Genomic DNA, 16,936 nt, shown 5'->3' with positions numbered 1-16,936 from the left:
TTTTTAGATTAGTTACACAAAGTATTTGTATTACATCCAACACATAGTTCGTGTGTTCAAAGTTTTTAAAATACAATCTTGTCTGCTAAAGTAGCAGTTAGAAAACAATGACATTTACGTTAGTCGTGCAAGAGATTAGAATGAGCTAATTAAATTGACCTTTAAATCTCTCCACCCTCTTGGAGACTGGGGCTAATCCTTGGCCTCCCACTGTGGAGATAAAAATTCGTGCTGTGAACATTTTAAGCAAAGTGGGCAGCGGAGGAAGAGCCTCACCAGCAGTTTGTCTTTGAAGAGGGGGGCAATACTTTGCCAGTTATAAATATAGCTTGCAATTATGGTATGAGTGGGGGGACGAGTTCTTCCTGTACTTTAGTGGCTTTGCTCCATGTGTTTTCCTCACAAAAATGGTTTCAGTTGGAAAAAATAGCTCCAAACAGCTTAACTTACTCTTAGAAACAATCAAAATCTCTCTGGAAATTAGTTTAGTTTTTTGAGATCTAGTATTGGTAAAACTAGCATTATGACTAATATCTTTACTGTTACTTAATTACAACAGGCTGCTATTTTTATTGACCAATGTGCAAGGTAAAAATAGACTTCCAAAGGATAAGGTATTAGGTGACATTTTAGCTGGCTTCTAAGGACTCTTAAGGATGCCTCTTACAAAGTATTTGTCTTGATATTTTGTGTCTTGGATTTTAATATACTGATTCTTGCAGAGCTTTATAATTAAAAAAATTAAAATTATATAAATAATAGATGATTAAATGACAACAATCAAAATTTAATTGTCAATGAGCAGTTGACATTTGATGTAGTGAAAGATTGCAGAAAATGCAAAATCCATCCAAATGTCAAAGTGGGATAAAGACAAGGATTTTGTACAAAACCCACTTTGATCACCTGGCATTCTGAGCCCATCCAAATGAGATACCTTTTAATACAGCCAGCTGAATACTTATATGGATGAAAAGGAGCGCAGAACTACAGAGGTGAAGGCTGTGTTCAGGGAGGTAGTAGCTCTGAGAAGGAACAAGAGGTCGAAAAGGACAAGAATTTAGCAGTAGTGTGACCTTCAGACTAGAAGGAGTAACTGCACCCTTGGGTGGATAAATTGAAAGGTATAAAAATAAGATCAGACAGAGCTCTAACTTCTTTTTGACATCTGTTTATTTTACACCTGAAGTTGATACTATATATAGTTTTGATGCTAGTCTTCTTTAAAAAAGGATGTTGAAATTTGGATATAGAAAAAATAGTGTCAAAGGAATTTAAGGACAGAGGATGTCATGTGGTTGGGAGAGACAGAGTTTGACCTGCTGCACTTGAAAAAATTAGAGTTGAGAAGTAAGCAGTATGTGAGTATCTTTGCAGAAAAAGAATACTAGGTACTTCAGGAATGACTGGAAAAGAAAATAATTCAAATTTGAAATTAGACCCACCTTTTCAGCAACACAAATTATTAAATACTGGAAAAACTATAGTGGTGAATTTTGGTCTTTTGAAGTTGGAAAAACTAAAGACTGTCTTTCCAGAATTGGTACCTTAACCAGAAGCAGATATTGGAGTTCAGTTTAGTGCAGGGCGATGTGTGTGTGAAATGAAATTACTACTGATGGGTAGTAGTTGCGTTGGATTCTAGTTTACGAAATTTTGTCGAAGGCTCCAGAAGAAGCTCCTGTGAACTTCAAAGAATTGTAGATCAGGTCCTAAGAGCACTTGTGGAAAAAACCTTTTTCCTTATGTAATATGTATTTACTGTAGGAAATAAAACTGTGCAGATTGCTGAGAGTTTGGGAAAGAGTTGCTGAGTGTAGAGACTGGGTCTATACTGAAATTAAACAACCTTTCAGGTAATTTGCTAAAGAATATGCTGTTCTTGGGTGAAATTATGACATGTGATTTGTGTGCGCTGATTAACTTTTTTAATCAACAACTCTTTGGGAAGTTAAATACAAGTAAGTGGTGTAGCTTTTAGTCACTTGTATTTAAAGCTATACTTCTATTATTTTATCAGAAATTAATTCCATGGTATGGGACAAATTCTTTGTGGTTTGTAGCCTCTCAGCACTTGAAGACCAGATGGATATTTCTAGTTGCCTGCTAGTTAGTGAGAGGTGATATTTTTTGTATTAATTTCTGTAAAAGCAGTGAGGTTGTCAGAGGGAAACTATTTGGGAAAGAGAGAGATATATGTAAAAGAGATATTTATCTAGCAGAGGTATCTGTGAGCTTGGCATGTGAAATGTATCTTCAGTTGTATAAGTAATTACACAAGTAATTTAGCGTAGTCTTTAAGTGACCTCATGAAAGTATTCACACTTTAAAAGTACAAAACCTTTTCTTTCTCCTGAGACCAAAAAACCAGCAGGCACAAGATTAAAACTTCACAAATGAGAAGTGAATGGGGAATTGGCAGAACATACACACTTGGAGCAAGAGACTTGCAGTGAGTTGCTAAGTGAAGTTGTTAAGTGGAACAGGGTATGCGTGGCTGACAGATGTTTTAATTGTGCCAGAGGACCAAGGCACACTGTGGCTGAGTCGAAGGCTGAACAAATCTGAAGAGGACAGGGCACTCTGACCCTCATTTCTTTGAGTTTTGAGCTCTCTAACGCTATCACATAAGCAGATGATTTTTATTAACTTAATAAGACTAATGCCTCCAATGTTGTACAACTACCTACATGCTCTGCTGGACAATATGGAAGTGCTGTGTTGTAGCAGTAAGTGATAGTAACGGGGTTGGTAGATCATGAAACCTGTATCTCTTGGAGGGTAAGAGTCAGGCATTTATTTGTCTCTATCTGAAGGTTATCCTCTCAGTTCTGGCTTTGTGGCTCATAGATCTGTGCGAAGTGAGGAGTGGCTCATTTCCCATCTGTTCAGTTTCCACTTAGTCTTCCCCTAATTAAGAAGCAGAGCCAGAGGGAATTCAATCTGGTATTTACCATGATGTATCTGTTTCTCCTTTCCCCCTCCCTTAACCCCATTTATATTTTCCTTTTGGAAAAGGGAGATGCTTGAGTTTCATTCTATATTTCCTTCCTACTCCACTACAGATGACCCTCCTAAGAAGGAGGTATTGTTACTGGGGATGGATGGCATTGAGTCTCCTTTAGCTGAGTGCTGGACACAAGGACGCAGAAGAAAAGCCCTACACTGCTCTGTTTAGGCAGGTTCAATCAGCTTTGCTTCCAAGGAATTTGTGCATGGATGTTTACAGTATAACTGATCTTACTTTTTGTACAGATCATCACTGAAATTTATCTGTGTGTTCTGGCAAAAGTTGTCTGTATCACAAGAGTGTTTTACCATGTATTGCCTCACAAAACTGCATTCAACAGTAGGAGAAAGGTTACACAGTGTGTCCAATAGCACTCTGAACAACAGGGCAGTACAATTCAAATAAATGCAGTTTTTTAGTCTGTCTTGTAGTAACACCAGAACTACTACCCATCAAACTGCATAACTTAGTATTGTCAGCATTAAGATAAAGTTGATCAACTTAAAAACTTGAGCTAGATAACCCCAGAATAAGTTAAACCTTTTTTACTTATCTAGATATATCTAAAGTCTAACTTAAAAGTGAAATTGGATGTTACATGTGGTGTTACTGATATTTTTGTCTGGTATTTCTTAATAGTTATAGGTGGCTGTGCTTCAAAGTGGCCATTTTGTGTCTTAACTTACAAGATAAACATTTTCCAGTGAAGAATCTCTTTAATTCTAATATATGTACTATTAACTTACTAACCTGGCTCCACAAGATGCAAAATGCTTTGATTTTCTCTGAACAGTCTAACAGGTAAGTTAGCTTCCCCTACATCAAAATGGAAGGATATTAGTGGTTTTAAATAGCTATATTGTTACCTCTTTGAAGCCTGTAAAATCTTCCAGTTTGATCGTTTCAGTGAAGCTGTTTCTTGATCTTACTTGTTAATGATGATTTACCAGTGCAGGCCAATTCTTGTCATTCCTCTACTTAAAGAGTCATTGTTGTCATCGCCAGGCAACAGCAGATGTATTATACTGAAGACTGATTTCTATCTGTAAACAAATCTAACTAGTATAGTTGAGAGGTAGGATATTTTGCATGGTACCTGGAAGCTTTACTTTAGAAGGAATTTTAACTTTTCTCTATTCACAGAAGTGACAGTTAAGCATTACAAATAAAACTGTCCACGTACAAAACTCAACCATGCATTTATCAGCACAAGAAACTGGCAATTACCAGTAATCTGCACAATATGATGCAATTAGATTTTTCTTTTCTGCTTTTTAAACCATACTAATTTAACAAACATAGGCAAGTCTCAAAAGAAAACACAGAAGATAGTAATATTAAATGTCTTCCATGTTCCACATGCTTTCAAAGTTCAAAGTAACTACATTTTGTATCTTAAAAGTGCATTATATTGAGAGAGTTATCACAAGAGTGGAGATTTAGTAAAAATAGTGTCAAAGAGGTTGTTTAATAAGAGACTGGTTTTTATTTAAACGTGTTTAATGTTTAAACATCTGATCTTAATTTATTACTAGAGTCAGAATATTGTAGAGAGGGCACTCGGGTTATCTGTGCTTCTATGGAAAGATGCTGCTTAGCATGAAGTTGGTTGGTTTATTCTAACAAATTAATATGCATGTGGTAAAATGATAGCTGTGTGCTTTCTTAATTAATCTTGATATAGATAACTAATAATAAAATAGCCATCTACTAAAAAATAAATGCATCACCATTTATAACCCATTAAAGCATTAAGAAAAAGTAAAGTGCAGCTAAATAATTATCTACAGATGTATTATATTCTCTTGTTGGCAACATCTTTGGTATGATAGCTGTATTTGCAAATTAACTTGTCATTATAGTTAGCAATCAGGCAGAATTAATTTCCATTAGGAAAAAAGCTACTGCTGGAAACGACAAGAATCTGTAAAAAGTCAGTGACTTTTCTAGTTTTTTTCTAGATGATTTAAAATATTACTTTATTAATTTCTATTTGAATCTGACTAGTTTTTGTATTTTTTTCCTGTCTAGCCTGAATTGTAATGAAAGAACCGTGATAAACATACTAGTAGTTCATTCACTCTCATAGTGTAACAGCTGCCTACGTGTTTTTTAAATACCCGCAGGGATGGTGACTGAACCACTTCCCTGGGCAGCCTGTTCTAATGCTCCACAACCCTTTTGGGGAAGAAATATTTCCTAATACTTAATCTAAACCTCCCCTGGTGCAACCTGAAGCCATTTCCTCTTATCCTCTCACTTGTTACTTAGAAGTAGACACTGACCTCCACTTCACTACAACCTTTTTTCATGTAGTTGTAGAGAGCAATAAGGTCTCCCCTCAGCCTCCTTTTCTCCAGGCTGAACACCTCCAGCTCCCTCAGCTGCTCCTCATCAGATCTGTGCTCCAGACCCTTCACCAGCTTTGTTGCCCTTCTCAGGACACGCTCCAGCACCTCAGTGTCCTTCTTGTAGGGAGGGGCCCAAAACTCAACACAGGATTGGAGGTGCAGCCTCAGCAGTGCCGAGTACAGAGGGACAATCAGTGTCCTGGTCCTGCTGGCCACACTATTGCTGATACAGACCAGGATGCCACTGGCCTTCTTGGCCCCTGGGCACTGCTGGCTCGTGTTCAGCTGCTGTTGACCAGCACCCCCGGGTGCTTTTCTGCTGGGCAGCTTTCCAGCCACTCTTCTCCCAGCCTGTAGCCATACAGGACAGGGCACTTGGCCTTGTTGAACCTCCTACTGCTGGCCTCTTCCCATTGATCCAACCTGTCCAGATCCCTCTGCAGAGCCTTCCCATTGGTCTTGGTGTGTCTGCACACTGACTGAGAGTGCCCTTGATCCCCTCATCCCTGTCATTGATAAAGATATTAAAAAGTGCTGGCCCCAGCACTGATCCCTGGGGAACACCCCTGGTGACTAGGTGCCAGCTGAATGTAACTCCATTCACCAACACTCTCTGGGCCCAGACATGTGGAGAGTTTTCTACCCATTGAACAGAACACACCTGACCAAGCCATGTTTCTCCAGAAGCTGCTGTGGGAAACAATGTGAAAGGCTTTACTAAAGTCCAGGTAGACACATCCACAGCCTATCCTTTATACATCAAGCAGGTCACTCTGTCACAGAAGGAGATCAGGTTGGTCAAGCAGGACCTGCCTTTTACAAACCCAAGCTGGCTGGGCCTGATCCCCTGGTTGTCCTGCACGTGCTGTGTGGTGACACTTGAGATGATCTGCTCCATAACCTTCCCTGGCACCAAGGTCAGGCTGACAGGCTTGTGGTTCCCTGGATCTTCCTTTCAGCCCTTCTTGTGGATGGGCATCATGTTCCTTAACCTCCAGTTGACTGGGTCCTCCTTTATACCAGGTGCTCCCAGGTCTGAATTCCACTCATATCTGAAAATCTCTTGATGAAGGATATTAAAATAAACCTCAAGAGTATTTGAAATTTTGGGTTCAAGTCCTATTTCACATTTTCCTTCTTTTCATCCTCCTTCAGAGGTTCGGTGGCAGACTAGCAAGCACACTCTTTTGCAGCTTTTTATAGGAAAACAGCTTAGGTCTCCTGCCAGGTTAATTGCTTTCAAGGTTTATACCATATGGGTTACAGTTTGAATACTAGGGTTCTGTGGAAAAAAATACATTCAGAAAACTGCGGTTACTGCTTTATTGCAATAGTTAACCTCAGAATAATGCACCCTTTTCTGCTGGGAACAGTAACAAGTAATTACTCAGTAGCCTTTATTATTACTAACTGAATTATAGCCTAATAACTTAGCAGTAGTTTAATTCACCACATACATTAATGGTTACCCATGTGTTTGCTTTTTTCATAATTAAAAATAATTATTATGTTACATCATATTTTTGATTTGTGATGAAGGCAACTGAATTTGCACTTTTTTTTTTGGTTTTGAACTTTTGTTATCAGTTCTTCATCTTGAACTACTAAATACAGGCCTGGAAACAAAACCAAGGTCTGAGTGTAGAACAGAAAGAGTTTCTACAGAGTATGGCTTCTAACAACAACTCTATTTATGATTCAATTTGAAAATTAATGGAGTACTGGTATCAAGTATAGCATTAAGAAAATGTAATTATTTTTATGATACTTGTTCCCTTAAATAGACTTCAGTGGTGGAGTGGTGGGAAATAAATTTGAATATAAAAAATCTGAAAACAGCCAAGGAAAACTGCCATGATACTTAAATTCTCTTCTCTACTATCTTCAATACTGTGTGAAGTGATGGCATATCAGGACTCAATCTGTTTAAATTGTCTGTCCAAAAGCCAGTGCAGAGAAGGAACTGCAATGTCTGCAATGGTTGTCCCTAAAGCTCTGTTCTGGTTAGTCTAGAAAAAATTGTTGATTTATAAAGCACCCATGCCCTTTCTCTTGCTAGTGAATAGAGAGGATAATGGAGAAAGGTGTCACTTTTTATCATAGACATTAGTAATTATTCTAGTTCATTATACAAGCCTAGAACTATAGATGAAGATGATTTATTTCTCTTACGTGTAATTAAGGTTTTCATTCTAATAAGCCCTTGTAGAACTGTGTGCTTTTAGGTGATTTAGTGTTATTCCTGCTACTCCTGAGTATTTCACTTAAACTAAGTAACCTGGTGGGAAAATGGTTTTATTTCGTATAAAATTGATTTTGGAAAGCACTCCACAATTGGGATAAATTTAGCTGTGCTGAAGGCCAGTCAAAGTCAATGGATCTCCAAAATATGGAGACATAATTGTATGTGTTCAAATGCCATCTTAAGTTGGGACTGTAGGTGCCCTCATCTCTTGATCGAGGTTACTAATTTATAATAATTACTGACCTTCTGTCACAGGGGTTGAATCTGTATGTCCAGCTCCTGCTGAAGTCCACAGAGCTTGTGAACAGGTTTAACAATGGTTAAAACTTCCAAATAAGACATAGGTCCTACAAAAAGAAAGTTTTGTGGGATTGATACCTGATTGTAGATGTAGTAATTGGTAATTACTACCTGAAAGCATCATCATTCTTCCAGTGTAAATCTGTTTTGTGACTTAGTTCAGGGTGCCTTATTAAACCACACAAACATCTCATTCAATAGCTTTTGGAGCTGAACCTTTGCTGTTCAGGAACCTGCAATGTTTACATTTATATATAAAATTTCATTAAAACTTCTTGTGAAAATAAAAAGGCTTTTCACCTAGCAGGGAGAACATTGTGCTGTGTGACTGTGAAAAGGGAGGAGGTGTATTTCAATTTACCAAGAGCTATTTGTGCCGTGTGGTACAATGAGGGACAAGAGCAGGAGCTGGGGTATTCTGCTACCAGTAGGGATATACCAGATGGTTACTGTAAGTTTGTTTCATAAACATAGAAGTGTTCCAGCAGTCTGTAATTAACTTGTTTAACCTTTTCAGTGTATGTCCATATTTATGGAAGTACACAAGGGGTGTAAGAACATCCTTGTTTTCTCATGGCTATGTTGCTGCTGTTACTACTTATTAAAACAAAAAAAAATTGTGTAATTCAAGTATATGACAATTGGCATAAGTTTCTACTGGTAAAGAAAGATGTTTCCAGCCAAAAGCAAGTTGTTATACTTTGTTTAGTTTTGTTGTTTTTATAAATATAAAAAAATCTACTCTAAATACTTCTTATTCTCTGAAAAAAAGCAGAGGGCTTCTCTTGCTACTGTTGAAGCACAGGTAATCTCAAAATTCAGTCTAAAAATGGTCCCTAACCTCTAGCAGTTTTTCTTCTAACTGCTATACAGTCATTAACTAATCTTCCCTTCTTGAGACTGTGTGGAGGTAGCTCTATTTTACAAAAGGAGGTACTGCACAGTATTATTATTTGCTTAACTCTGGATATGAAATCATTGGAATAGCTTTGGTACTAGAACTCAGAAATTTACCTGTGATATTGTTTATGTACCAGATGACACTGTCTCAAGAGCACATCCTCCTAGTTTTAAAGTGATCCTGTAACTATGGATGACTCCTCTATTTATAATTATTATGGTGTAACACAGTTTTCTTTTTGGATTTTTAATTACTGTATGCTTTCTTCCCAAAAGCTGATATTGTATACATAACAAAGTGCAATAAATTCTCATCGAATGTTGAGGGTGAGTTTTGAACCACTGGTGGACAATACCTTCCCCCCAGACATGCTTTTGTTCTTGGAATACTTTTGAAGTGTTTCCTCAAAATAATGTAGTCTGTGAATAAGTGTTTTGCAGAATTCAGTTTGGTGCAGATGTATTGGAAAAGATTTTAATATAAATGTAAATTGTTTATATTTGTTCTAATTAAAAGTTACATACTTTTGCCTGACTTGATGCTTTTTTTTTTTTTAAATAATTGACAGAATTCATTGACAAGAAGTTCACCCCTTGCCAATGATTCCCAAGCACGCAGTGGTGCCCGCTTTCATACATCTTACGACAAAAGATATATCATCAAAACTATAACAAGTGAAGATGTAGCAGAAATGCACAACATACTGAAGAAATACCATCAGGTAATACATGAACTCTATCAGCATGGGGGATCTCTTCTTATATATTATAATGCTAATCTTTTTTATAGTCTTAAAAGTTTTAAATGAATAATTATGGGAAAAGAGTCACTTCAGACTTTTTCCCTTTTGCATCAGCAATTTATTGTACATCTGCAATTCACAAGGCTGCAATTCTCTAAATATCTGTGCTAGCTTTATGTACAAAGCTATGTCTACACGATGCAGAGATACTAACTTGGAGGCCATAAGCTCCTTTGCCTTACTAGGAAGGTGGTCTTTCTTTTGGCTAGTGGAATTCCAGGCTTGAAGCTACTTAATTCTGGACTTGCTTGGAGAGAGATGTCTGTGTACGTGTGTATGAATGGTGCAGGTGGACTCTTTCTGATCTGATCACTGAATGTTCTGTGTGTCACTTAACAACAGATTTCAAAGAATTAAAGTTGTATGAGAAATGAAAAATTGAATATCATTAATGTAAAATTCCTACTAATAAAAAAATTGGTTTTCACAATGTGGATTTTCATACACAACAGTAAAGTCAAAAGTGAACAGTGGAGATCCCTCAAATCAACCTTGATAGCTGCCATAGTGTGCCAGTGTATAATTTGTGTGGATGGCATAGGGGGGAGCAGAACTTGGGAAATATGAGAACCCTTAATATAATCAGTGCTAGTTTTCTTAGCCCCAGATCTGTTTGAATAAGTTCTAAAGCTGCAGAAGTCAGAAAAGCCTCTAAAAATTGCCTAAAATATGCTACCCAATAGGAGGGTGGGTTTGTCCTTCTTTCCATATTCCTTTTCTCTTCTGTAAACTGGGATTTCAGGTAAAGACTTCAGGACATTAGGGGTTGGCTTTTTTGTTGTTGATTAGGTGGTTTATTTTTTGTTTTATAATGCTCTTGTTTGTTGCAGTTCTTTTAATACTGCTACTTTTGTAAAACCGGTTTTAATTCTGAGGTGCAAGGGAGACAAGCATTCTTTCAGGGTGCTTGGGATTGAAGGTATTGCCAGCCATCTTTGTGGGTCTCAAAGGGAGATCTCTGAATGCCCTCCAGGCCCAGAGTAGCTTGGGAAACCTTCAGGAAGTTAGATATGAGCTCTTTTTCTCTCTCTACTTGTTGTCCTTCTGTTTAAATAACATGTAGGACCACCATGTGTTTGTTTTAATGTGAATAAATATCACTATCAGAAATACTTCTAAGAAATCTGTTAATCACAGTTTTGCCAAAGAGAAATTTTAAACCATTACCTAATTGTAATTTGGGGGTTATTTTTTATGACTTTTCAATTACAATTTTAGCTTTACTCTGAAAGGGTTTGATCTGTGAGGCAGGCAGCAGAATTAAAGTTGTAGTCTGTTTCATATTTGGCATTAAAAGCTAGTAATAATGATCCAGATCTTGAGACTTAATCCAGCTGAAAAGTCATTTTGCTTTTCAAAACAGTAATCTTCTTTCAAGAGTGTGAATGAAGACAGTGCTAAGATGAATGAACTTAATAATTTGGAATCTTTTTTCATTAATGCTTTCCAACGTCAGGGTTCATAATAGGCTAGGTTACAAGGAATAATGATCTGAAAGTTATCTCTACCAGGCATCTAATTTCACTTTATTCTGGAAAAACATTAATATAAAAAAACTCTCATTGGTGCCTCTAAAAGATTCATAAACATACAATTTTTATTTCTTTTTGTCTCAGAACTTGAAAGCACTTTACAAAACTGTAAATGCAGAAGCACTCAAGTACAGAGACAGTTTAATAATTGGACTTTTCAATGAAATTAACTAATTTCAGTATCTTTAGCAATGTACTGAATAAAATATAAATTAAATCCCACTAGCTCTGATGATGGCTGATACAACGTCCTCTGCTTTGCTGCTGAAAGGTGAAAGCTTGGGATCAGTATGTACAGCAGTTTGTCCTACCATTTCTCTAGATGTTTTTCAGACAAATGAAGCTTGTCTTCTCCTGCTTCTCAAAGTCTAGAGAACCCAATGCCCTGGTGGAAAGGTATTAATAATTTCCTTGACCAAGTCATCCCACACAGACTAACCTTAGATTACCTTTCTAGTCAGAAACAGTACAATGCCATCCACTGGCACTTGAGCTCATTAATGGTTCCTGCTGTGGTTTTGCTTTGGGCCAGCTTGCTGTCTCCTAAATAGTTCTGGGCAAGGATAAAGGTGTTAATTTAGATGAGTTAATATTACGAGTTGAAATATGAGTATCCTTTTTTAGAGGAGAGCTTAATAACTTAGGTGTGAGTTGTTCCATTCCAACTAGAACTGAGGCCAGAAGACAATCCAAGACCTGTCTAATTCACTTGTATGGATGTAACTTTATGGTTCTGTAAGGTGGCATAGTTGCAGTAGTACAAGACATTTCACATGCCATGTACTGGTACTCCTGTAGAAGTCTTTGTCAATAAAACAAGTTCTCTTGAGTTCACATTCATTTTGGCAGACTCTCTTCTGCCAGTAGAGGAAATGTCAAGTTCTCTCTACTGAATTACATACCTTACTGTCCAGTATCTTTCTTAATTGTTAATAATTACACACTAAATTACCAAATACAGGAATTTTAGGGACAAGTGTGCTTGTTAGCTTTTCTCCAATTTCAGTTCACTGTTTACCAGCAGGACTCACCAGATATGTGAGAACTCCTGGCCCAGCTGTGCTTCATAGCCCAGATGTGATTGGGACTAGTTTGGGACTTGTAGTGGCATACCCTTGCATCATACCCTCTGCCAGTCTGCTCTGAGAACAGAGCTGAATTTGAAAAGGTTGAGCCTTCCAAGAAAGGGAGTGTGCAGACATGTTCAGACCCGATTACATAGTACAGGGCTCATCCTGGGAAGAACAACCTTTCTCAGGTGCTTGAAGGCTAGGGAGGTGATTCATGTGAATTTTAGAAGACTGTTTCTCCCTCGTTAGAGATCAAGTAGCCCCAAAGGAACTGAAGTTAGATCATCTGCTCATTAGGAACAGTGTTTTGTAAACTTTCAGTATCTTGCACCCTCTTTCACCTGCCCAAGAAGGCAGTAATTATCTTCCATTACTTATGACATGAATATGAGTGAAATTCATACCATTTATGACAGAACATCTCTTCCAGGTTTTGTTTTTTCATCTCTACAAATTCATTCCAGGTTCCTTCCCCAGGCTGAAACTCTGAATGAGTTTTGTTTAAACCATAATATTTACTCAACTGTTTCCTTATTAAGGCTAACAGCTCCAAATTGATAGAATAATTCTGGACCTTGGAAGTACCTCTGTCCTTGCTTAGGGACCAAACAAGCCTTATCAAGCGTTTTCCAAGACTGCTTGAACTGCTTAACAATAAACACCAGAGGACACCTATCTTGAAACAGAGAACACTGGGACAAGTCAGAAGTGTGAGAGACTGAATATGACCTTCATTTACCAAAATAGTTTTCATCCCTGGCATTTCAAAAAGGCTGTCCTTCTCCTTACACCTTTTTGAACTGCAAAACTACCAATGAGGCATCTGGAACTTGTGTGGTCAGCAGAGAAATGTAACATGGCAGCTTTTCCCATGAACCTCCAAAATCTAATTCCAAGTACCAGTGATTTTTTGTGAAGTCCCCAAAGGATTAGAAAGAGAGATGTAGACTGGCACTGGAAAGTCAGAATAAAGGTTATTTTATCAGTAACTGGAGATCATGGAGATGTATAGTTCACAAACCCATCCAGTTCTTTTAGTCCTTTCTCTCTCCATCTGTCAGAAGGTGCAACTACGTGTCTGTTCTTTGGAGCTGTGAGGAACTGAGGTTGTAGTTACACAGTCTGTATACTCAGGTGTTTACAGAAGGAGCAGGGAATAGTTCATAGCCTGTAAACACTTGTAAGTTTAAAAATTCTAAATCTAGGTTGGTATTCTTAAATCATCAAAGATAATCTGATCAAAGACCAAATTCCAAGCCTAGGGCTACATGTGTAAATAACTAAAAGTGCACTGGGCTTGAAGGCATATCAGAAGTTACTATAGAATCATCATATAAGTATGTATATCAATTCTGAATTAAAACTGTTGAATTGTAAATAATAGTCCTGACAATTGTAAATTATACTTGCAATGCAAAATTATGAGTTGCATTCTTTCATTTACCCTATCTGATGTGATGCCTTGTTTTTTAGTGGCAGTCAGGCCCACAACCTCAGACAGATGGTGAACACTTCAGTCTAAACACTGACACTTTCTGTCAACTCATCAGATGAGTCTGACACTTTTAGTACTGAGTAGAAACACTAGATATTGTTATTTTCTTTCCCAAAGTTAAAAGAAGAAAAAAACAAAAACAAAACACCAGGCAAACAGGGGAAATAATGCCTTTCTCTGTGTCTAAAGTTACAAAGCATCTAGTTTTTTATGACTAGACTATAAAGTCCATCATGCATGGGTCAACCTATCTGCATTTGAAAGACAAAATGACCTAGAGTGTGAACCAGCTAGATTTTTAAGTGTTATGGTAAATACAAAGATATATATATAGATATATATATATATGTATTATTGGTGTATTATCAGTTAATAGTCTTACTGCTCTTAGGTATTACTCAGCTGAACATCATTTACTTATGAAATGCAGCAGAACTATTGATATACTCAAATGGGTCAGACTTTCATATATTAGAAAAGCTGTTGCTTTGGCTCACAGATGTAATTGGACCATTTAAAATTGTGAAAGTTAATCAAGCAATTTTATGTTAAATACTTAAATAGTATTTGAGAGCAAAATCAAATATTCCTTGGAAATACCTCCAAATCTAGTGCAGTTTTGTTTTAAACCTATGCTCCTGACTCCAAGAGCCTGGATCAGAAAAAGGGAATTAAACTTACTGCTCCCTTTGTCATTGTTAAGGGAGAGTTCAGCAAAGTCATCTATGATAAGTGCATTGCCCGGATTTCACCCTCTGTTTAAAAATGGGTAATAACCCTGATACCTCCTAAAGGAAAACTTTTTGTTCCAGCATATATTCCAGCTGTGTTTATGTGTTTCTTTTGGGTATATTGTCCTTTGCAAAAATTTAATTTATATAAAATACAGAATGTACTATTGTAGATATTACTATGTATGTAGATGTTTTCTAAACTACAAATATGATTTTCAAGGGCAGAAATCAATGACAGTTGAGTAAAATTATGAAGGCAGCTGTTATGGTATCTGAAATGTCAGAAGCAAGACACGCTGCCCTTTCCAGTGACTTATAAACTTGTTTTAAATCTTAAATTGGTATAAAAGTGGATCCCTATGCTCTTTGAGAACAGATGATGGGCAGGATAAAAATTTTTAAAAATAAATGAAAGCAATTTGAGTGTCTCAGATAAACCAACACCTTTTCAACACCTTTTTTTTCTTTTTTCATTAAATTGGACTTCAGAAGGAATTTATTATTCCTCAGTGCTGACACCCAACTAACCAGAAAAGAAAAGAAATTGAGAAGCCACCTCAAAGCAGAGGAACAAGAGGAACAAAGGGGGAACCTGGATGCCAGATACCCACTAAAGCCACTCTCTCACTCCCCTCTGCAACTGGACAGAGGAGAGGAAATACAACTAAGGGTTCATGAGTCGAGATAAGGATTGGGAGAGATCACTCAGTGATTACCGTCACAGGCTCGAAGTGGGGATATTAATTAAATTAACAGAATCAGAGCAGGAGAATGAGAAGTAAAATCTTAAAAACACCTTCCCTCCACCCCTCCCTCCTTCCAGGTTCTACCTCCTCCCCAACAGTGGTTCAGGGAGATGTGGAATGGGGGTTACGGTCAGTTCAGCACAGGTTATTTCTGCTGCTGCTCAGAGAGAGGAGTCCTTCCTCTGCTCCCGTGAGGTCCCTCCCATGGGAGACAGTTCTCCACAAACTTCTCCAGTGTGAGTCCATCCCACAGGCAACAGTTCTCCATGAACTGCTGCAACATGGGTCACTCCTCTACAGAGTGCAGTCCTTCAGGCACAGGCTGCTCCAGCGTGGGTCCCCACAGAGCCACAAGTCCTGCCAGTAAAGCCTGCTCCAGCATGGGCTCCTCTCTCCATGGGGCTGCAGGACCCTGCCAGGACCCTGTTCCATCTTGGGCCTCCCACAGGGTCACATCCTCCTTCAAACATCCACCTGCTCCAGTGTGGGTCTCTGCACTCCTGTGGTGCTTCATGGGCTGAAGGGGCACAGTTGCCTCACCATGGGCTGCACCAGGGGCTGCAGGGGAACCTCAGCTCCAGTACCTGGAGCACCTCTTCCCCCTCCTTCTGCACTGACATTGGTGTCTGCAGAGTTGTTCACATGTTCTCATTCTGCTCTTCTCTGGCTGCAGTTTTCATCTGTCCAACAACTTTTTGTTTTTCCTTCTTCAGTATGTTATCACAGAGGTGTTACTATCATTCCTGATTGGCTTGGCCTTGGCCAGTGGCGGGTCCATCCTGGAGCTGGCTGGCATTGGGTCTACTGGACATGGGGGAAACTTCTGGCAGCTTCTCACAGAAGCCACCCCTGTAGCCCCCCCACTACCAAAACTTGGCCACACAAACCCAATACAAGCATAGAAACCTTCCAGTATAAAGCTACTTGTGAGTGCAGGTACCTTTTAGGTTTTCTACAGGCAGTTGTCCCTGTTGACTGCACAGTTCTCTTCCCTACACAGGTAATTGTATGCAGGACTGACACATATTGCACTGCCTGTTTGTCTCCCTGGCAACCAGCAGAAATAGTGAATAATGGTAAAGGAGAGAGACTGCACATTTACCGGAGGCAGCAAACTGTGGAGTGATGGAGATGGTAAGAAAGGAAAGAATAGAATGAGCAAAAAAGGGGAATTAACGGCATAAAAGAGAAAACAAAAGCAGAAAAATATATGACCTTAGCTGCTGGGGAGGAAAAAAGATATGAAAGAAACGGGAAAGCAAATGAAAGGGGAGAAAATTTAGACAATAAGGTGAAAAGGGGGGAAATTGCACCAAGAACAGGGTTCAGGGCTATACAGGAATCAAGGAATAGCACAAGGATGTTGTGTGGAAGGTAGGAGAAAAATTAAAATCATAAATAGACAGAAAAACATTACTGCAGGCTAAAACCAATTTAGTCACAGAATTGGTGACAACATAGGCTGGAGAATATCCCAGAAAAGAAAGTGGGGACTGGGTGCCTAGGAATTTGCACTGAGATGTGCTGGCACCAAGCTGGTAGGTTGCTAAAGCAGAGCTACATTTACATTTGTGTCATCCTCCCTCCGTGTCATTACTTGCACAGGTTATCAGCAGCTCCCGTCCTCCCAACCCCCGCATCCGTATGTATCACAAAAAGAAGGGAAAGGGTAGGTACAAAGGCAAAGCAAGGCAGTATAATGTAATACTGTTTGAACAAAACTGGGCATGAAGAAGGATGTATGCCATGT

At 38.4% G+C, this 16,936-nt stretch overlaps 1 protein-coding gene across 2 annotated transcripts in view; it reads left to right on the top strand.

The window, feature by feature from the left end:
• Positions 1–16,936, top strand: part of PIP4K2A (phosphatidylinositol-5-phosphate 4-kinase type 2 alpha) — an 87,137-nt gene that overhangs the window by 43,833 nt on the left and 26,368 nt on the right. For both annotated transcript variants that reach the window (XM_018075763.2, XM_018075765.2), the window contains exon 4: positions 9,376–9,528. In XM_018075763.2, the coding sequence (XP_017931252.1) occupies positions 9,376–9,528 (153 nt within the window). The remainder of the gene's footprint in view (positions 1–9,375; positions 9,529–16,936) is intronic.

This window comes from Manacus vitellinus, unplaced genomic scaffold (genome assembly GCF_001715985.3).
Source record: "Manacus vitellinus isolate BGI_N305 unplaced genomic scaffold, ASM171598v3 scaffold_3_pilon, whole genome shotgun sequence".
NCBI classification, from domain to species: domain Eukaryota; kingdom Metazoa; phylum Chordata; class Aves; order Passeriformes; family Pipridae; genus Manacus; species Manacus vitellinus.
Note: the sequence above shows the minus strand (reverse complement) of the source record. Positions and strands in the feature narration are given on the sequence as shown.